Source organism: Octopus bimaculoides, chromosome 18 (genome assembly GCF_046866305.1).
Source record: "Octopus bimaculoides isolate indiv1 chromosome 18, ASM4686630v1, whole genome shotgun sequence".
In the NCBI taxonomy this organism is placed as follows: Eukaryota; Metazoa; Mollusca; class Cephalopoda; order Octopoda; family Octopodidae; genus Octopus; species Octopus bimaculoides.
This window is the reverse complement of record NC_142945.1, coordinates 55,537,562-55,560,306: the sequence shown is the minus strand read 5'-3', so window position 1 is coordinate 55,560,306 and position 22,745 is coordinate 55,537,562. Positions and strand designations below refer to the sequence as shown.

The 22,745-nt window shown below is 33.2% G+C and overlaps 1 protein-coding gene across 7 annotated transcripts in view; it reads right to left on the bottom strand.

Moving 5' to 3' along the window:
• The window catches only part of LOC106883074 (uncharacterized), a 135,278-nt gene that overhangs the window by 101,371 nt on the left and 11,162 nt on the right, over positions 1–22,745 (bottom strand). For all 7 annotated transcript variants that reach the window (XM_089366311.1, XM_052974338.2, XM_052974340.2 and 4 more), the window contains exons 2-3: positions 7,449–7,668; positions 563–667 (exon numbers count right to left, since the gene is read on the bottom strand). In XM_089366311.1, coding sequence (XP_089222437.1) covers positions 563–667; positions 7,449–7,508 — 165 coding nt within the window. In that variant the 5' untranslated portion in view covers positions 7,509–7,668. The remainder of the gene's footprint in view (positions 1–562; positions 668–7,448; positions 7,669–22,745) is intronic.

Below are 22,745 nucleotides of genomic sequence, written 5' to 3'. Positions count from 1 at the left end.
CAAAATTTGTAGATCATTATTTGGGTGTGATACTGAAAAAAATCTACTTGTAATCATCTTTAGAGGGGAGACTGAAATCATTGAAAAATAGTTTTTTACTTTTTAGATTCAGAAGAGACACCTGGTATGTAGTTAAAGAACTAAAATGTTTTTATTCCTGGAGTTTTCTTTTTTTCTTTTAAAGTTATGTGAAATATCCATTTTTAAAGATTAATTCATACATTATATATATATTCTTTTATTCTTTTACTTGTTTCAGTCATGTGACTGCAGCCATACTGGAGCAGCATCTTTTCTCAGAAATGCTAATAGAAAAATCTTATAGTTAATGAAAAGATTGTATGACAGATCAGACATTTGCTTTTTTTGTCTTTCTTGATGAACAAAAATCAAAAATATTTTTCTTAATATTTATCAAATTAAGCATTTTCCATTCTATTTTGACTTTTATTTTACTTCTGTTACATTTACACTTTGTTGAAAATTTTGTCCTATACAAAAATAACTGTTTTTATAGCTAAAAGTCCTCCAAACAATGAAACAATCATGAAATAATACTCACTCGAGACAAATAAAATGCTTCAACTAGAGATGAAATCACAGAATCCAGATCAGCTGATTCATTTCCCAAAACAACATGTACAGTTTTATAATCAAATAGATGAGCCTGGCAAAATAAGATTTTTGAACAATAATTACATTTTTTAAAAAATCATTGGCAAAAAGAATAATTATTTGATCTTGCACTCTCTTTTACATCTTTATTAGGCGTATTAAATATGTAAAAATAGAAAATATATTTATCATATATTGACCACGTTTAAACATATTTAAAAAGCTAAGAGACACCAAATTGTCAAAATGCATTGTTTCCATAATAAACAGAACTGAATTATAAATAGCTTTATCTCTTTCAAATGAATTTACATTCCACTTTTTTCTTAATGCATTCAATGAATATTCTTCAATCTTTAAAACAGAATATTTGGAGCAGGAATATTTAGCAAACAGATCCCTATATCTGATTTTGTGATTTGCTAGAATACTATCTATATCATAAAAAAATCTGACCAACCAAGACTTCACTTGGAATCAGCTCCAACAACAATGTCATCTTGGCATGCTTCTTTCTGAGCCAAATCACTCCTATATATTCAGCACAGTGAATCCCACTGACATCAGTCAAAAAAGACTGCAGCTGGCCAAAGCATTAAATCAACACAAAAGCAACGAGCAGACAGCAAACAAGAGACAGTAGCACAATCAACAGCAAACCACAATGGACAAATGGAAACAGCAACACACAATGACCAGCTAATGTTTTGACTGCAGCTACATACACACCAGTTCAAGAATAATCATCTTCAATTCTCTTGATGTTTTGTCGTTTGTAGTAACATCTTTTTATATTTATACAAAAAGAAATAAATATTTCCATTGTCAAAAACCTCAATAGATATCAGTGTCATTCTTCATAACATATTAAAGTGCTTTTACCTGAGCCAGTGCGAGCTCTTTACATAAATAATACTTATTTTCTAAACTTAATTTTGTTGTCATAAATTATTTCAAATTTGTTAACACAATATTTCTCTTTTCAATTAAACAGTTGCAATGTGTCCCAAACATTCCAAGTCTCTTGTGCTTCATCAATCAAATCATTTTACAGCAATCAACATCAATCACATTCTGGTGTAACTTAAATGAAATTTACTCTTTTAAGAATCCCTAATTGAAATTTTTATTTGCCTCACTATTCCAATTCCCATACATTTTGCTCTGTTGAAATTTTTATGTCCAATGATATTCTCTAAATATTTAGTCTGCCTACTTTCTTGCTTATATGTTCACATAATTGTTGATGTTTGACAAGTTTTAGTTGTACTGATGACGAAACCTATCTCCTTGACAACAGAATCAATTCTCTCTTGCAACTCTCATACAGCTGTCAGAGATGGAGTCAATATCTTACATTGGTAGGTAAAGTCTATAACTTTGCAGTTAGTGAAGTAAATACTATTATCCTGTGCAGATTGCAGAGATGTATTTTGTCACTCAAAATATGCACCCAGACAGGGTTAGTGCAGCATTTGGAGATGAATCTGCTCAAACCAGTTGTTCATACTTTGTATATAAGATACTGGTACTATCAGCTATACTAAAATTTAATACATCGAGTCCCCTAGTGGAGAGCTAATACAAAGGAAGCAATCATTTTTTCATAACATTTGTAGGATTAAAATTTTGAATTTGAAATTAAGGAATAAAGATGCATAATATACACGTTTTATTTCATTTATTCAATGTGTTGCTTATTTAACAGAAAGTTCTTAAAATTTCTAGTCAGTGATAATAACCATGTATGGCACCATTTCATTTTTAGAAATCTTCAGCATGTCAAACCTTAAGGATATTATTTCATGAAACGAGACATGTAATAGCTTAAAAATTAAATTGGCTGGAACTAACTATATTCACATGTAGTAATCTAAAAATATAAATGATGTTAAGCATGGATTCTAAAGGATATTCATAAATAATCATCATTTTGTCGATGTTTCTAAAAGAAAATAAATGCCGATTGAAAATTAAGGCTAAAATCATAGAACTGAAATCATTTCTTTACAAAAGAGATTTTACATTAACGTAACCCTACAAAATTGAAATGTACTGTTTAAAATTCGTAGAACTCCTTACAAATCTTTTTCTTGCACTTGGGATCCTTTGTTTTACTTTTTTTTCTCAACTTAATGACTGAAGCAGTATCAGTAAGTTTAAGTAACTAATTCAAATGTTTACTTAAAACTGATTCAGGGAAGTAATTGATATTTCAGAATAAATTTGTTGGATATGAACAAAATGTGAGAAAGAAAGAGGGAGATGGATGGGGCAAGAATTATTTTACATTTTTTTCTTCAATGTTTTGTGAGAATTAAATTTATAAATTCTTATTTGATATCAGTTCTTTTGGCAGGCTACCTTATCAAGTGTTTGATCATACACCTGGGAAGTTAGTTTAATACCTATTTTCCATCGAAATAGATTATAGAAAGTATATCAGATGTAATGTTGAAGGCCATACCATATAATCCAAGGTCTTAAATATTTAGTTGTCATACTTTATAGTAAAACCAACAGACGCTGGTTCTTCTTATAGGTAAGAAACAGTTCCAACATTGCTAAGTTCATTTGTAATATAATTGAATTATAATATATGAAATGGCTGATATAATCCCACTGAATAGATTCTGAATGAACAGATTGTAGCACAAAAGAGAAAACAATGAAAACTAAAAGACAATGTGATACATTATGAAGAAAGAGTGGACAAGTATATCTTTTGGTGTAAAATTTAAAGAGATGTATACATGTTCTGAATAACGTGAATTTGGAATGAAAGAGTTGTATGACATAATCTGTAAGTGTATCTTAAATCTGAGAATGTTTTGATGCATAGAGCTCAGCTTTCATAATGTTAAGTGAATGTGAGAGAAATTGTCCTCTGGATTGGAATGGTAACCTATTGCAGGTTACATCTCCCGATTGCACTTATTTCCCAAAAGTAAGGTGAAATGTGGCAACATAGAAGGAGGCAAAAGGTGCTACACAACCTGCTGATAGGTTTTGGGTTCAAATTACTGCAGGTGTTTCATTGTGTTAAATACTTAATCCCTCATTACCTCAGTTTACCTGGATGTTGGAAAGGAGACCAAACCACCTAAGAATATTACATTGATAGAGGGTGTTTTATCCAAGGAGAGATTTGTCTCATCTATTCCATGGAATAAAACGAGTGAAGCACTAACGCTTAAAACCTCTTGGAGTCCAAAATGAAAACCGTTTAATCAACATGATGGTGATCCACACTAAGCATTTGTTTTGCTAAGAAACACTAAACTTGCTGATAGGAGAATGAAGAGAAAAGGACTAGCGACAAAACTGACACATAATTTGTACCTGAAATTTGTCAAAGAAATCACAGCTGACACTGCTTCTACCTCCTTCAGACGTGTTTATCTGTTATCAAGACTCATTCCTCCACAGTTACAATTCTCCAAATCCTATCCTGATCAGCACTCTTTGGATAACCAGATGCATTTTTTCCTCTTTTCTTTACCAACCAATTCTCAAGTAATTGTCTCTCCAGAAATATAACCTTTCAGGTTTCATGTTCAAATACTTAAGTCTACTCTGCAAATAACTTAATCCATTATCTGGAAATCTTTAATTTCCTTTCTGTTTAACCTTAGTAACAGTTATAAGCTATATCAGTCATCAAAAGTAAACCCTTTCATATCACTAATTGCTGACCCCTTGATGGCTAAATAGTAAAAGTCCATATACACACCAAGTGTTCAAAACTTGATATCAGCAAGTAATATATCCAAGACATGTGCAACATAGCAGTTTGACAACCTAGAACTCACTCAGAGAAATTACCAACAATGTTCTGTAAGTGAAAGGCTTAAAATCTCTCCTCTTCAATTCCAGCCATGCATTCCAGTTGCTTCTCTCGACCAACTCTCTCTCTCTCTTTCAATAATTCAGTCAGCAAGACTACCATTTTTGCCACTGTGTCTTAAATGTCACCAACAACATCAACAAAAGTACTGCCAATCCAACCACCCTGTACTATATTGATTCTACATTGCCAATATTGACAAATCTTCAGCTTGAGAATACAATTGAATTTACAGGCTTGAGCCCGTCTCTCTCTCTCTCTCTCTCTCTCTCTCTCTCTCTCTCTCTCTCTCTCTCTCCCATTTACTCAGGGCTATGGAATTGTGTAACCAGTCACTTCATTCCTTGAAAAGTAATATTATATCTTTTCTATTTACCAACCCATTGCACATTACATCTAAATTGATAAAAATAATTGTTAATGAAAAGGAAACTTTCTACAATTAAAAACAAGATCCAATATAGAAATCTGAATGGATCCTATTTACTAAAGCCATTTTGAAGTGAGTGTTTTTCATGTTATAATATTAGATGCAGTTCGGGCTTGCAGCGACTTGTGAAATCACAATCATATGATTGGTGAGACAATTGGAAGAGAAGAGACAACTCTACTCTGCAGCTATTGATTTAGTGCTTGTTGCCAGAATCGCACACTCTGTCTTATACAAGCTTAGGAGGAAGTGAGTGGTGGTGACATGGTTCAAGTCCTGAATGGATCAAATGAGCGAATCAGGCCACATTTAACGAGTTCAGAATTAAAAAAATAAATAAATAAACACCAAGTAATAGTAAAGTATGGAAGAAGTAGATAATTACACATTTCTGGATTTTACATGACATATTTAGTAGTAGAGTTAAAGGAAGATTTGATAAGTACTAATTATATTGACAACAAAAGGTTTTCTCTCTTCATATATGAAGAAAGAAAAAAAAAAGAGAGACATAAATAAGGTTAAGTAGAGGTGGAATGGTATGAAAATATAGGGAAGAAAGTGAATTATTGGCAAATGATGGAGAGAGAAAATTGAGCATCATTTGTATGATGTGCCATGAAAATTTGGCTGCTAAGTAAACTGAAAAAGTGATGTAAATATTATGTGTGTTGTGTTTGTGTGTGTTTGTGTGTGTGTGTGTAATACACACACACAAATAAACATATATAGTCTAATTTACAGTGAACAGACAAGAATATAGATATGTGATATGAATGAACAATGAATCGATGTGAAAGAGTTGTAATCAAAGATTTGGATCATACTTTTAAATCAATTAACAAGAGACGAGATATGGAATAGCAAGGTCAGAGTAAAAGTTTAAACCACCAGACATATATGATGTCGAATTGAAATAAAGCAAGTAACAACTGTGAACAGTGTAGTGTCATCCAGGGGAGACTGGTTAATGATTGCAAAAACGTGATGAGGTGAGAGGTTAGGCACATAAGGACTGTACCAGTGCAATATTCTTGAGGCAGTAAGAGGTGCCAGTCAGGTTTCAGAGAATAATACTCGAGATCTTCAACTTGAATAAGAAAGTGAGGTACATTTATAGGTATTCTATATAGTACATCTATATAGGTATTCTCTATTAACAATGATAATGCAGAAGCCATTAGCCTTCTTCTGTTCTTTAGTATAATCTCATTTCCATCATGCGACCCAGGAGAAATAATGGAAATGCTGACATTTTGTCAATGAATGGCTCACTTCCAAAGAAACCATGAGATACATCAACAGGAGGACATATCAATACATTTCGTGTTCCGTTTCCCTTGGATATTAAATTCTTGGTCATTACCATTGATACACTACTGTCGAGGGAAATTAGGGAAATATTGTCTCAAAGTATAAAAATCATTTTGAAAAAAAATATTCTTCAATGGTTACAAGTCCGAGACTGGTACTTATTCTATTGGTCTCTTTTGCCAAACTGCTAAGTTATGGGGGACATAAACAAACCAACACTGGTTGTCAAGCAGGGGGGGGGGGCGAGGTAAATACAGAAACACACACACGACAGGTTTCTTTCAGTTTCCACATACTAAATCCACTCGCAAGGCTTTGGTAGGCCCAAGGCTGTATAGTAGAAGACACTTGCTCAAGGTGCCACACAGTGAGACTGAACCTAGAACTATGTGGTTAGGAAACAAGCTTCTTACCACACAGCGACACCTGTGCCTATAGTCAAAACTGGTAGAAACAAAGTAGAGATGGGAAACAAAAGAAGTGACAAAGTAGGTAATGAAAGAGTTAACACCAATAAAGTTGACTGATTTACCCATCATCACTACACAATATGGACATTCAACTAATTCCTTGCCATTTTTGTAGAAGAAATATGAATTTGGCAAAAGACATGAACACAGTGACTGCATCAAAAAGGGAATTTAAAAATAGAAAATTAAAATACTTCTCTATCTTCTAATATAATCTAAGAAAAATGTTAGATTGTGCCAAAAGATTGCTAATGTATGAACAGTATTAGAATTTGAAAATGAAATCATTTCTCTTGGCAAACCTTTCAGGGTATTGGCTTTAAGACACTTGAAAATTTTGGATTTTATTCTTGGTAATTTCACTGAAATTAGGAATGGAACATATGTGGGTGTGATGGTTGTTGTAAAATGAACATTTGCATATTTGTTGAATAATTGGTTTAACAGTTGTATACTCTTCCTATCACTAACAAACTGTTAATTAAGGAACTGGAACTGTTTTATCAGTCAGGTATTCTGAGGCAAGTAGAGTAATGTGATTTTCTTATGAATCAAATAATGCTTGTAACAGAACTTGAACTCATGACCTCGTGATTCAGACCCTTAGCATCAGTGGTTGTGATTATAATTTGCAACGGAATAAGTTATTTAAAAAATGAGTTTTCTTTTTTTTTTTTTTTTCCTTTGCGATATTTTACAAGTAAAAGTTCCTTTTATGGCAATCAATCTTTCCTCTGTAAATATCCAAATCAAAAGACAAAAGAATACTCACCAAATCCTCTTGAGCTTGTACAAGGTAACTTTCCATTGTTTTTAGATAATCCAGGCACATCTGACTTTAAATTTCACAAGTAGTAAGGATAGCCATTCCTCTAGCAAAGGCTGGATCATATACAGGTAATATCCGAATAGAGTAGTTACAATCCAACGGTGATTAGAGTTAGGGTCACATAATTATGTCCAAGTTAAATATTCTGGAATATATTCAAAGTCTGAAAAAAAAAAAATTATATTATTCAATAATGATTAATTTAGAATGTTACAACTCATTCATTACGTCTGTTTTTCTATACTAGCATGGGTTAGGTGAATACATATTAGTTGGGCAAAAGGGAGCTTTCATTTGAAAGTTCAAAGCTAAAAAATGATTTGTTTATAAGGAAATGTCAATAAATGTCACTGCCCTTAATTCAGGGATATGCATAAACTATCATTTAAATTGATGAAATGGTTTCACAAACTACTGAAGCAATCATAATCATTTAATAAAGATATGTAGCACCATCACAGCTTCAGTCCTTCATTTGTTTACCATTACACTATATATTCACCAACCAATTAATTAGCAAACATCATTTATATCAATGCCCCTGCATACATTCTGTTCCCAATGAATCTCTCAACAACTCATCTTTCCAACACCCCCTCTCCTCCTTCACTCTTCCCACTCACCCTATCCAACCCCCACCTCTTTATATACACCTCCCTCTAACTTGCAAGTATGCCCCAATGCATCTTTTTAACTCTCTCTCTCTCTCTCTCTCTCTCTCTCTCTCTCTCTCTCTCTCTCTCTCTCTCTCTCTCTCTCTCTCTTTCCAGCTGGGTTAGCCATATATCTCGTCCAATAAAAGAAACCTGTTTCTGCCTCCAACCTCTCATCTCTTGGCACAAATCCACCTCTATCAATACCACTCCCCAACCTTAGTTACTTGGTGACCCCCACTCGTGCCATACAAAAAGCACCCTGTACACTCTGCAGAGTAGTTGGTGTTAGGAAGGGCAACAAGCCATAGAAACCATTCCAGAGCAGACAGTAGGACTTGACGCAATCCTCTGGCTTGCCAGATCCCGTCAAACTCTCCAACCCATGTCAGCATTGAAAGCAGTTATTAAATAATTTTGTATATACAATATATATACACACACACAGAGTTAGGACTGGCAGATGACAAGAGTTGCTTTTATGAGACCCTTTTGCAGACTACATCAACAATAATTACAATGGCCTCATCATTGCATGACCTGCTTATGTTGTATCCTACAAAATTGCTAATCCTTCAAGTCTATACTATACCTGTTGGCCAACTAACCATATATTTTCCCTGACTAGTACCACCACAATATGTTGTTCTGATTTTTTTTTCTTTTTTATTACCCCTTCATAAATCCACTAAATGCATTCTCCTCAATTCCTCCCATCATGCAAGCTGTCTACTTCATTTGGTTCCAACTTCTATTCTGTCTACATTTTCTCCTTTTCCATTGATCTTCAGAAATTGAAACTAAGGCTTCTATCGTGTTAACCTTATTCAATCTGCCATATTATAGAAGAAAGCCCAAAAATGTAATGGGCCCTGATCTATCTCATCAGATTAACCTATGAAAATAATAGGCATTCAGGTTAGATAAAGAAAGGGCTGCCAGGTGATTGAGGAGTTACGTAACACATGTAGACTAAATAATGTGAACTTGATAATTGTGCCTCCAGAGAGACGGATGTTAAACGACGACGACGATGATGATGATGATGATGATTCTGGAGCATGAAGGTGCAAAGCAGCAGATCGGAATCTAATTAACCAATTCACATTTTCTGAAATAAAACAATAATTAAAGTTCGACACAAACAAACTGTTTCTCTCTTCACCCCGTTTCTTCTCAGTCTTTCTTTTCACATTTAATTCTTGTTTTGTCATATTTTTGTCTATATTTTAATGTTATTTCCATTGAAATTTAAATTAAAACAGGAAATTTTAATTTTATATCTTTTATAGTTGAATCGATTTTTTGATAGATTTTTGAACAGCTATTTGTATGGTTTCCTTTAATTATCATTAAATTAATGACTGTGTATGTGTGCAAAGTCTGTACATAAATGACAGCAAGTATAATAACCACTATTGTAACCACTGCCAAGACGCTTATTACTTTCAGTTCATAAAACACGGTTTTATATAATTATTAAAACGAACAATTAGTTCATTCAGGTTCTAACTGTGTCACCTTTGGTCAACTGAGAAAGTTGTTGTCCTCATTTCTAGGTCAATGATGACAGTTTTGTTTATAGCGTCAGAGATAATGGCTAAAGATTTACTAAAGATATTTACTGTTATAATGTCTGGAGTAAAATTTGAACTTAGGATCTTCAGAGATACTGCAAAATTTGGGCAGTGGCTTACCTGACTGGCATATCAGTTTTAAAAGTTCTCGATAAATCAAACCATTCATTTATAAAATAATTTCTACTAATACATGACTAGAAATAGTTCCTCTATTTAGAAATGATCATATTGCATTCTGAAAATAGCTTTATGCTATACAGGAACCACAATCGTTATAAAAGAGACTTTTTTTCATCTTCGTTGCTAATATTTCATTTCCTATTTCAGCTGTGAATAATTCACAGAACATAACTTCTTTGTATTTCTCAGCTAGTCAGACAAGCATAAATCTTTTTAATAATTTTTCATTTTTATCTATGAATCCATTCCTAAATACTACTTGTTCTTTCATAAGAATTTAATTTGATCTTACATTTATTTTCTAACAGAATATTTCCATCTTTTCTCTGAAGTTAACACATTTTAAAGAAGCATTTCTTTAAAGAATTATCCATTCCACAACCTGGTTACCAATAATTAAAATACAGTGGAAAAATTCTGTTATTGGACAGTTATTTCAATTATTGAATTGATGTTCCTTATTAAGAAGCTCAAGAAAGTCTACAGTTCTAGATTACAGGCTATCTAAATTAGATGCCGACCAAAATATAGTGGAAAGCATCACTGAACAACAAAGAATTGAATGGCTGGATATGTTTTTCACAGCAGGGAATCAGAAACAAATAATTCACTAAGATAAATGATCTCATTATCTTTAACACTAATTTCAGTAAGTTAGTGAACTGGTGGTGAGCTGTTTAGCTGAGATAACACTTCATAACAGATAAATTCTAACATTAAGTGATTGTTAGTGAGGATAGTGTAACAAATTTCTTTTGATACAAAAAGACTACTTTTTGAAGACAATTAGTTGACTGAATTTTAACCCAGTATACTATCAGGCCTTGTTTTATTGTTGCTGAAAGATTGAAGGACAAAAAAAAAAAAAAAAAAAAAAAAAAAACGAACTCAATGGTTTTTTTAAACTCAGAAGACTGGATAAAAATAAATACATTAAGGTATTTACATTCTTTCACTTCAACCAAGTCAAATACTAAGGATCATTTTATATTGTAGTGAAACCTAGAAATAAAACCCCAAATTTTCAGTTACCACAACTGATAATATTTCTAAAACAGTGCCATAGCATGTCTTGAAATGGTGGTGATGTTGTTATTACGTCTCAACATTTGTAGGTAGTCATCCAGAGGTGGTTTTGTTAAGGATGAGACAGTAACCATAAACGGTGTTCCTTGTATGTCTAAAAGTTTTTTGAATAAAAGAAGCAGAGGTAAACATTCATTGAGCAGTAGTTACTTCAATATTTCGAGCATGTTGTTACAGAACTAAGTGAAGCATACACTTGAATGATTGAATTAAATTCTCACTGGTTGCCATACAAACACCATTGTAATATTCTCATAAAGAAACTAAAAAGTACATCAAGACAAAAACAAAAAAAAAAAGACAAAGAGAAATTTGGAATGAAATAATGAAGAACATAATGAAACTGGATAGCTGTTGTGTACAGTCATACTAAATGCTTAAAACAAAAAGAGCAGATATAATCTCCACAAACACAAATTGAAACTTAAAAACAACAAAAATGAATAAAACAGCTTTGAGTAACAATTCAAAAATGCTTGTCTTCAAAAAAGAATTTTTAGGAAATTACCCGAATACATTTAACGCAACAGTACCAAGTTATATATATAAGAGAGAGAGAGAGAGAGAGAGAGAGAGAGAGATGGAAAAACATATAGAGCAAGTTAAAAAGAGAGAGAGTGTAAGAGAGAGAGAGACAGATAAGAAGAGAAAGAGCTCAGTATTTACTTTGAACTATAAATGCTAAAGAAAAAGAAAAGAACAATTACAAGCTTCACAGCCTAAATTCCAAGCAAAACAATTGTTTCATTTTAGTATCTTTCTGTAATTTAATCCTTCCAATTTCCTATAAATATTATTAAATGTTCTAAGCTCGGTCACGAAAAATTTCAATGACAATTGAGATGAATGGTGTTAGATTTTTCTAACATGATTTAAGAAAATGAGTGCAGTCTAAAATGTATGGCATTTACTGACGATGTTTAGTAAATTATCTCAACAGCTATATTAAAAAATGTAAGTGGAACTTCAAGAATGCCCATTTATAACAGAGTTTTTGCATATATATATATATATATATATATATATATATATATACACACACACACACATATATATATACAGGGTGCGGTGAATAAATTATTGTCTAAATTACACAAAAATGAAAATAACACTGAAATCTCATTTTAACAGATATGTTTACCAAAATTACATAAAAATATCTTGAAATACTAAAGAGTAAATTTATTCAATAAAATCGCCATTGGCTTCAACTTTGGCCTCCAGACGACTTTGGAATTTCCTGCAACTCTTCTGGACGGTCTCCCTGTTTAAGTTGGTGTTTGCTGCCATAATCTTTGCCTTCAGTTCATCTTTGGGGTTACAAGGTGTTCTGTTGGTTTCTCATTCAACTGTAGCCCACACATAGTAATCATGGTGGTTGCAGTCGGGGGAGTTATGTGGCCAGATGTTAGCGGTGATGTGATCGCAGAAATTGTCTGACAGCCATGACTGGCTTCTCCTGCTTGTGTGGCATGGTGCAGAGTCCTGTTGCCAGACATAGGGTCTTCCAGCAGCCACCCTCTTGACCCAGGGCAGCACTACCTCCTCCAGGCACTTGATGTAGGCCTCCATAATGAGTCTGAAGCTGTGTGGGAAAATGAATGGAGGCATAGCATTGCCATCACTCGCGATCACTCCTAACACCACATTATGTTGAGTGGATGTTGATCTTTATCACTCTTGGTACATGTCCTCAGATTACACTGTCCTCAGATTGACACCCAAACACTCTGAAATGTTCATGTTGGAGCTTCCAGTACGAATGCCAAGCAGTACAGCATGTTATTTCCAAGTTTCTGGCAAAGTGAATTGTGTCATGGTGCTGTTTTTCTCACAGACGGTGCCCAACTGGCCCTACTATACTATGTAGTCGACAAAATCAAAAGCAAACAATGCACAAAATAAAAAATCTAAAATGGCAACAATTCACCCATCATACCCTGTATACACACACACATGCACACGCACAGTTAGAAGTACATATTTACTTCTAAGCAGTGTCAACATAAAAATTCTATTACAAATTTACAATTCAAAACCTTTTTAAAAACAACCCTGGTTATTTATAATTATTAATAAGCATTCAGACATCAGTGATTTTAATACATTTTGTGGCCTGAATTTCTCAGCATCGTTGCTTATGCACTAAAGCATCTTCATTTAAACTGTTTAGCACAATGGGAATAGGCAATTAAGTAAACATTTCAGGCATAATTTGTCGTAAGTAAATAAAAATTAAGCCTTAAAACTAGCACAAAGAATCAACTATTAAAGCAAGATGAAGTTGAAATTAATGGGTCAGATAACAAGTGTTGAGGGAAGAGCGTTTCAAAACTAATATTATTTTACACCACCATTACAAGCTAATATGGAATAGACAACAATTGTATTAAACAGGCTAAAACAAGTAGTTAAATTTCACTTAATTTAACCTAGAAAAAGTGCAAAACAAATGCTTGGTTTAATTATTGCCACTTAGGCAGAATGGTGCCAATGTTGAAAGAGTAAATGGTTAATTCAATCGAGTCAAGTAGTTGACTAGTGATACTTATTTTTTCAATACAGGCCCAGGTATGGGAGTTGGGGAACAAGAGGCAAAAATCAAGATTGGCAGGGTTCAGACTTAGAAGGGACATATTGAGGTCAAATGGTAACAAAAGTCTATACATTCGTTTCCAATTTGTCTATGCCGACATGGGTGGAATGTCACTATCCAAGCAACATCATCATGATCATGGCTTTAGCATCTACTTTTCCAATGCTTGCATAGGTCAGACAAAATCCTTTGGGGTAGATTTTTGGCAAAACCAACAATGCAGTATTCTTCCATGCATCTCAACTTCTCAATATTTTGAAGATCTGTTGTACACAAGAGAAATTTTCATCCAGACTCAGAACCGTCACCATTTTAGAATAGCTGTTCATCTCAGTAGAGCAATGTAATATTCATAATGCATCTCTGCCAGTAAAACGAGAGGACAAAGATGAAAGTGGGTGGGGGTGGGGGTGGGGGAAATGCATAAATGCTGTACCTGTATTCTTCAAAAGTGAAAAGCGTACATATAGAGTTACTGGTTAGGGACATAATAACGTTTGCACCTGGTTCATATCTCATCAATAAAGATGAAGGAATGATTTCATTAAGTCAGGACATTCTAACTGCAGCTGTCGCTGAATTGTTACATTATGATGATTAAGAAAGTTCAGTCAGTCAGCAGATGAACCAGAGTGGCTCGACTGAGCGAGTCAGTCCGGATGGCAGATGAGAGTGTTAGATAATTGCTTAAATTAACAGTTCTGAAATAATTGATATACATTTAGTCACATAGCCACAAAATAGCTATTTCTTGTTAAACCAGCAGAATATAGCAAAAACAACAATGCTGGATGGGCTTGAAATTAAAATTTCAACCCATTCTCTCACTTTACCATAATATTTATAGAGGGAGATAAAGTTTTAATAATCAAAGGCAAATAAAAGATTTTATTCTTTTCATTATTATTCACAAAGCGTTTACTTTTCAAACTTGTATGGCTTAGAGAAATTTGGAATTTTAGACATTTAATAACAAGATCCCTTCCATAATAACTATTTATTTTGTTTAGCTACACAAAAAGTATTTAATTACTTATTAATGACAATTAGTTATTAATAACTAATTAAGTGAACAGCATAATCCATTTCTGTTGGCAGGGTCTTGAGCTAAACAACTTACAAGAAAGAGCTGAACCACAAGCTACAAATTTAGGTAAAGACTGGTTAAATAAACAAACCGAATTAAAAGGAGATGCAATAGTTGAGGGAAATATGACAGTGAAACTTATTCACCTGACCTGGCTGCTAAGTGATCTTAGCAAATATTCAACAAATTTCATTGAATATTGGTAAAGTTCTATTTATAACTGCTGTAACTAGGCTACGTAATTTAGACAATCTATAATTTCCTTATATTCTGTTAATTTTATTTTCATCCAATGCATTAACTCAATAACCAGAGTACATTGCTTGTGATTTATTTTTAAATAAAATATGGCTTCAATAGAATTAAGAAACAAGAGGCCATTATAATTAAAGTGAATTATTTGTAGTTAGAAATCAGAATGTAATCACAGACTCGGTTCATCAAGAACCAAACACCTACTTCACAAGATTCATCATTTATGGCATTAGGTCAGCAGATTCCTTCCAGGATTTTAGGAACCAAATTTTACTTCATGCTCACCATTGTGTTAACTTGACATTTACTATCCAAGATTAAATATATTTCTTTTTTCATTTCTTTTAGCTCTTGCAGTAGAGCAATACTGGGGGCACTGCCTTGACGGGGTTTAGTTGACTTATGTCGGTATTTGTCTGGTAGTTTAGTTTATTGAATGAGATAAAATTTGAAATTACTGCTTGACACATCAGTTTATTAGCAATCTCTCATTGAGACATATATATATATATATATATATATATATATATATATAAAATGTATCTGGTATATGCAACTGAGACAGTATTTAATTAAAATAAACATTTGGCCTAAGGACAGTGTGTACATGTGTATATATAAAATGCAATAGGCTTCCACAGTTTCCCTCTATTGAATTACAACATGATGGTCAACATGGGGCTGTGACATAAGACACTAAAAAGTGCCACACACTGAGATTGAACCCAGAAGCACATTGTTGCTAAAAGAATTTAACCACACAGCTCTTCAAATTTTTCATAAGGAAATTCAAAATCCAGCACTAAATCTCCAAAACCATTTAGAGTTCTGAATTTAATTTGCTGAGAAATATAATCTAAGGATAAAAATTTCTTAAAATGTATTTTCAATGATCTGACATCATTCATTACCTGTTGAACACTGGTCTTCCATCCACATAGTTTCATTGTGCAATGAATATACAATGACAAAGTGAGATATGAACAAATATTTGTTGTACTTGTGTATATTGACATAAAAACTCATTTAGTCTAATTCAGTCAGGTTTCTTGTTGATTATCCTATCAATACAGGATGAGTAACATTGATAACATTTCCAACCAAACAATTAACTGTCTTTTAGGATAAATCACACTTAGATCTCTCCAAACCCATCATTGTCAATATTGTTTTTATAATTAACCCACAACAAACAAATGAATTAATCAGATATTCTGAAACAAAAATACTAAAATCTTCATCTTTCAAATAAAACTTCCATTGGGTCATTTTTTTCCATTTTTATTAATTACTACAATTTCATTTTTGATCCTGAAATGACATTTTTAATTGCTAGACTTATATATAATGTAAAATGCCAAGCCAAAGGCTTGATTTTTTTTTTCTGGTCTTCTTTTCATAATAATCATCATCATCATCATCATATGGAATGAAAAGACAGTGGCTGTGCTGAGAGTGGTGAAAGAAAAGGAAACATAAAAAAAGAGTAAATTAGATAAAAAAAAAAAAAGATAGGAGAGAGCAAAAGCCAGCATGTGAAAAATGCAGTGAGGTGAGGAGAGGAAATGAAACAAGAAAATAAGTGAGAAATTACTAAAAGTAGAATAAAAAAATATAGGGTTTTATATCTGAGTATTATATTAGTTTATCTATAAAAGAACAGCTTAGAAGTCTTTTATTATTCTGCAACCAAAATCACTTAAAGAAACAGTTGATGATCATAAACCCAATATTCCAGTAAGGATTTCAGAATCATGAGTGAAAGTGATCCACTTCAGAGAACTTCTATCAGAAATATTTGAGTCTATTATTAATCCATTGTTCGTAGACTTAATTATGGTTCAAAAGACAAGAATATTTAGAAATATTAGCATCTTTAATGGTGAGTTTGTATCATTTGCAGATGAAGCTTACCAAAAGAAACATGTATTCTACCACCACCACCACCACCACCACCTAACAACTGGCCTCTGGTTCTTCGATACAAAATCTCCTCATCATAATTTAATCAAAGAACTTTTGTTATGCATGATCTAAGCACCAGATTAATATAGCAATAAATAGCAATGTTCTTTTATACAAAATCCCTCCAAATTCTTTATCATTTTCAAAATAAATTGACACAGTGTATTTCATATGACAATATACCATGATAACATTAAAAAATCAATAAAGTGAATAAGTTTAGCTCCGTGCGTGCCTCCCTCCTTCTCTCTCTCTCTCTCTCTCTCTCTCTCTCTATCTATCTATCTATCTCTCTCTCTCTCTCAAACAAGTGGTTCAATGGGTTTTTAATCAGATCAGAATCCATTACGTTTTCTTATTTTTTATCCAAGTGATTTGTCTGTCTTATTAAGACAGCTATTTCTTGCACTTCTGCATTCTTCATAAATGATCAGAACCAAATTAATTCAATACACAATGAAGAAATAAGCTGAAAGAATTTCGTTGTTACTCCTGATCTATATTGAGAAATAAATTGTCCTGCAATAAAATATATTGTTTCTAAAACTGTTAAAATGTAGAAACTAGTACGAGTCTTTTTCACTATGGCAGTGAAAATTAGCTGTTAATCTGTAGCCAAGCTTCCATTGCATAATGCAATGGTCAAATAAGATGAACAGGATATTCCAACCGTTTGAAAACATTCCATCCATAACTAAAACCTTTCTGAAATCAATAAAGCACAAAATTCAGGTTTCATTTACAGTATCATTTGTAATTGGAAATCATTCATTTGTAATTAAGTTAGTTTGCTATTTACTTAACCATTGTTGTATCAACAGAAATTAGATCTTTTCCATCTCAAGCAAAAATCTGAGATGGAAAAGATCCCAGAAATTTAGTAATTTTATATGTGTTTTTTGTATCCCTTATGGAGGAATTAAAACCATCATAAAAATATCAACATGTGTTCACTTATTGCTCAGAGAATCTAAGGAAATTAAATGGGGACCAATGAACATTTTACTTGAAAACCTCAACACAAGCAAAAAAAAAAAAAAAATCATGTGGAACTGAAGGGATTCTTGTTCAGAAGTCAAAAGTTGAAGATTAAATACATGCTTTATAATTTAATGCATTTTATTTTGGACAATTCAACTCTGATACAAAAGAAGGAAACAGCTCTTCCAAAACGTGGGAAATCTGATTGTGGTAATTACTAAACTCTTGTGCTCTTCTTAGTACAGAATAAAATCTTGGCTTGAATGTCTTTGAACAAAATTCTTGATGGAATGGTTTTGAATGCCATAGCTGAAACTCATTCTGTTTTTTTTTAGTTGGGCAAAACTTCGATGTGAACATAAGTAAACTACATGTACACCATGTGTTGTTTCAGCTCTGATCAGTTATAACTAACCAGTTTTTTTAAGGCACTGACTGCTCTGGACTACATTATCCAATGTATCCTTTTTAAAAAGTTAAAATTTTTTTTTAATTTAAGACAGATTTGGCTGCTATTTCTAGCATGTCAAGAGATTATAGGCTTTTGTCTGTTTCTTAAAAGATGGTGGCAACATAATCACTTCATCTAGAAACATGTCTGTCATTAAGTTATTAAATATTCAGTTGTTGCATGTACAAGGGAATTGAACAGAATCAGATTGCTTGCAAAATCAATCTCATATATTCCCTATGTGAAAAACTGTCAATTTAAATTCAATTAGCAATCCACCATTTGATGAGTTTGCTGGAAACAGCATTGATTACATCCTATCAATTTAGCATTTGCAGGTAGAAAGACAACTTTCTTTTGAAGTTTACCATTTTCTTTCATACCAAATCGTGGATATATATTCAAATAGGCCAACTAAGAAGCTTGCCTTTTGCTCTAATTTGTTTTTATAGAAAGTTATTCATACTTTTACTGTGAAATGTTACTGAGCATGTCAGTGTGCTATCCAGCTCTGCTCCAGTTGATATAAACAATATTAGGTTACACACACAAACTATTAGTGTATTGTACAAGTACATGAATGCATATACACCAAGCCCTACAGACCAGTCATTGAATTGTACAATTAAATGATTGGTTCAATTTCATGGACTTGTGAGAAGGAAAAAGTTGTACAGCCTTTTCTCAATATTTTGAAACAGGGTCAATCTATTCAAATAAAACTACAGATTGAGATAAATGATCCTTGCCTAAATTACCAGTTGGTTTGATTTTAGTAAAATATCTTTGTATAACTATATTTACATGTCTCATCAAAGCAGGGATTTACCTAATTTGCAATTTATTTTTTTCATACGCACAGAAACACTCTCTGTCCTTCACATATCTACACAGTCCTACCCCCAGCCATTCTAATTTCTCTCACCATTACTTGCTAGTCACCTCTACCTCCTCTCTAAACATTTCCCTTCACACTCTTATCGACACATCCCCTTCTATCCCCTCTCTGTACCTTGTGGGTATGCCCCTAATGCATCTCCTACACCATCTATTTCTTTCTCTCACTGTCTCTCTTCCACTCCTTTCTCTTCCTCTTTATGGTAAGACACCTATCTCTATCCCTCTATTATACTCTATCTCTCAATTGGTAAAAAGCCACCTTTCTCAGTACCACTCCCTCTCCCAACCAAGAGGTTGTCATCTTGCAACTTACTTGGTGACCCTGCTAGTTAGTGCTGGTGCTACATAAGAAGCAGTAGTGATGGTGCCACGTAAAAAGCACCCACTACACTCTGTGTAAAGTGACTGACATTAGGAAGGGCATCCAACAATAGAAACCACACCAAAGCAGACAGTGGAATTTGGGGCAGCTCTCTGGCTTACCAGCTCCTGTCAGACCATCCAGGCCCATGCCAGCATGGAAGACCCATGTCAAATGATGATGATGATCCCACACACCATTACGTTTTATGTAACCCATATTTGGAGTGCTAGAGAGGACTGTCACTCAAAAGAACAAAGTATGGAAGAGAAATGAGCTTTGTACACACTCCTCCTCCTCCTCCTCCATTTGCAAGTCTAAGACTTGAATGGGAAAAAGCTATACCAGAATGGACAAAGAGTTTTTGAAACTGAAATTTCATCCTTTACAACTTAGAATGCAACCTTCAATTAAATGAATCTTTTTATAACAGACTGCTATAAGTTTTCTTGAGCTTTGCAAAATTTGCTTTTTTTAAGACAAATAAATCTGGTCATGGTTTCAATGTTTTAAGAGGCAGCATAGCTTATCCTCTCGGACAGTGCATTTGCTAATCTAAAGCTGTTCTTTATATCGCTCTTGTAATAAGAATACAGTGATTGTAAACTTGCCATAGAAAAATCGTTATGGCAACCTCAATCCCCATTCATACAAAATTGCTTTGAACCATGGTTAAGAATCTTTCATTCTTCCTTGTATTACAGTGAATGATGGAATCACTGTTTATACTGTGACATCAAACAATTGGAAAGAACCTTTTCAAGCACATTTGTCTACTCTGAATCATTCGTACTTTTTTTTATTGAGACATTTTATTAAACAGCTACACTTCAATATAGTTTCATAGCAAATCACTTCATCAAGCTTGTTATAGCCAATTCAATATATTTTATCAATACATTTAAAACTATATAAACTTATAAATAATCTTTATATTATTGCCATTAATTGATTGCAGCAACTATCAATATCTGCAGTCAGTTTTATCAAATTGCTACCATTTTTGTGAATGGAAATACATCACTGATGTCTCAGACACTACAACACTTCTAAAGAACCAAACATACTTCATTGGTTGCCAATTAGTTACAATTATACATGCTATAACATTAGTCATCAATCACCCAAATATTAAAAGTAGCACAATTATGGTAATCTAAGGTCAACTTTTATCTTAAAATAATAGCAAGCTGTCAATTTAAAAAATATATATAGTTGTTTCGGGTGAGATTTGCTGGAGCTCATGATTTACTTAACCTGCCAAATTCTGCTTTGTATCAAACAAGACAATTCTTTGCAATAAAAACCAAAAAATGTTTTACATAAGACATGGTTTGCAATTCACACCTAACACACACACGTGTGTGTGTGTGTGTGTGTGTGTGTGTGTGTGTGTGTGTGTGTGTGTGTGTGTGTGTGTGTGTGTGTGTATATATATATATATATATATATATATATATACACACATGGAGAGAGAGGGAGAAAGAAGGAAGGAAAGAGAAGACTAAGGCACCTAGTGACTGACTGAAACAATATTGAAACAGAAAAAGCAAATAAGAATAATTTTAAACTCATTCTTGCAAAGGTGAGATGATTTATTTGGTGGAGAAATCGTTTCTATACTAAAATGGCCTTCCTATTGGGAATGAGTAAATGATTTTTTTTTTCTCAAATGTGGTAAACTGAAACGAGTGGAGTTGGAGGCTGGACTTGAGAACAGCATAATGACAGTTACAAGATTTGAACTCCAAACCGTTTAGACCAGTCCTCCAATACTTGAATCTCATCACTATTATGTCTCATGGGGTTAATAATCTAGAAAATTTAAAGTGAGATTTTGCAAACAACCAGTTACTAATTAACATTGTATTACTGCAGCTCATTATGTTTTTGTCAGTTTCCCCATCCCTCTTATTAATTGACAATATGACAAAAATATTTTTCAAAATATTTCTACATTTTATAATGATAAAGAAATAACATTTTACTAATGATCAATTAAAAGTGTGGATGGTAACATATGGTGAGCGAAATCTGGATTTTCTTCAAATATATAAACCATACAACAATCACATTTCAACTAGAAAATTACACCAGTTGAGATATCATTAAGACCAATAATGATGATAATCCTCATTATTGCCTTTTAATTCCTGTTCAACAACAAGATTAACACTTCCTTTCCATACACCAAGGTAGAATCATCTTTGACAACTCTTTAGACCTCAAGATGCTGATTTTTGACACTGAATTGTAAATGGGGATGAAAAAAAAAAGAAGATCTATTTTTGTAATCCTAATAAGAAAAATCAGTAGTTTCATTCTGGCCAGGCTTCAGAACCTGTTGTCAAACAAGGGCAGTTTGAACAGAAGGTCAAACTGTGTTTGGTGGAATTTCGAAAGGATGTTGCACTTTGAGCTTGTCCCAGATGGTCATGCTGCTGACACTAACAACTGCAGCAACTATATGATGCTTTGAAAGCTCGTTACCTCACATTGGTCAATCAAAAACACTCCTTACAGTATAACAATGCTCCAGCACACACTGCCAAGAGCAAACTTGAGGGTCTAGAAGGGCTTTCTCACCTTACCTACAGTCCACACCTTACAGCATCAGATGACCACTGTTTCCAAGCCATGGTTCATTTCCTACACAGACGGAGGTTTATGTCCCCCCATAACCTAGCGGTTCGGCAAAAAGGAGATTGATAGAATAAGTAGCAGACTTTAGAAAATAAATCCTGGAGTTGACTGAAATTGTTCATGGCAGTGTTTCAGCATGGCCAAGTCCAATAAACTGAAACGAGTGTCAATGTAGTTGATTACACACCTTTCCTACAAAGATTGTTCTCAGGTAAGAAACCAACAATTTTACATGTTACGATATAAACTCACAGCAAGCATCGATAATACAAAAAAGCCAGACATTTGATAAATCTATCCCAAGATCATTTTTTTCTTTATTTTCAGATAATATCCAAAATCAACAAGTAGTCGTTTATTTCAAATTAGCAACACAAATGCAGGTGGAAAACAATATTGATTACAAAAGTAAAGAATACATGGAGGATCTTCCACAAATTGAAAAATAAAAGAAGCGAAAAACAAAATAGCAAAATAAAGATTTTGAAAATACAAAACCTAA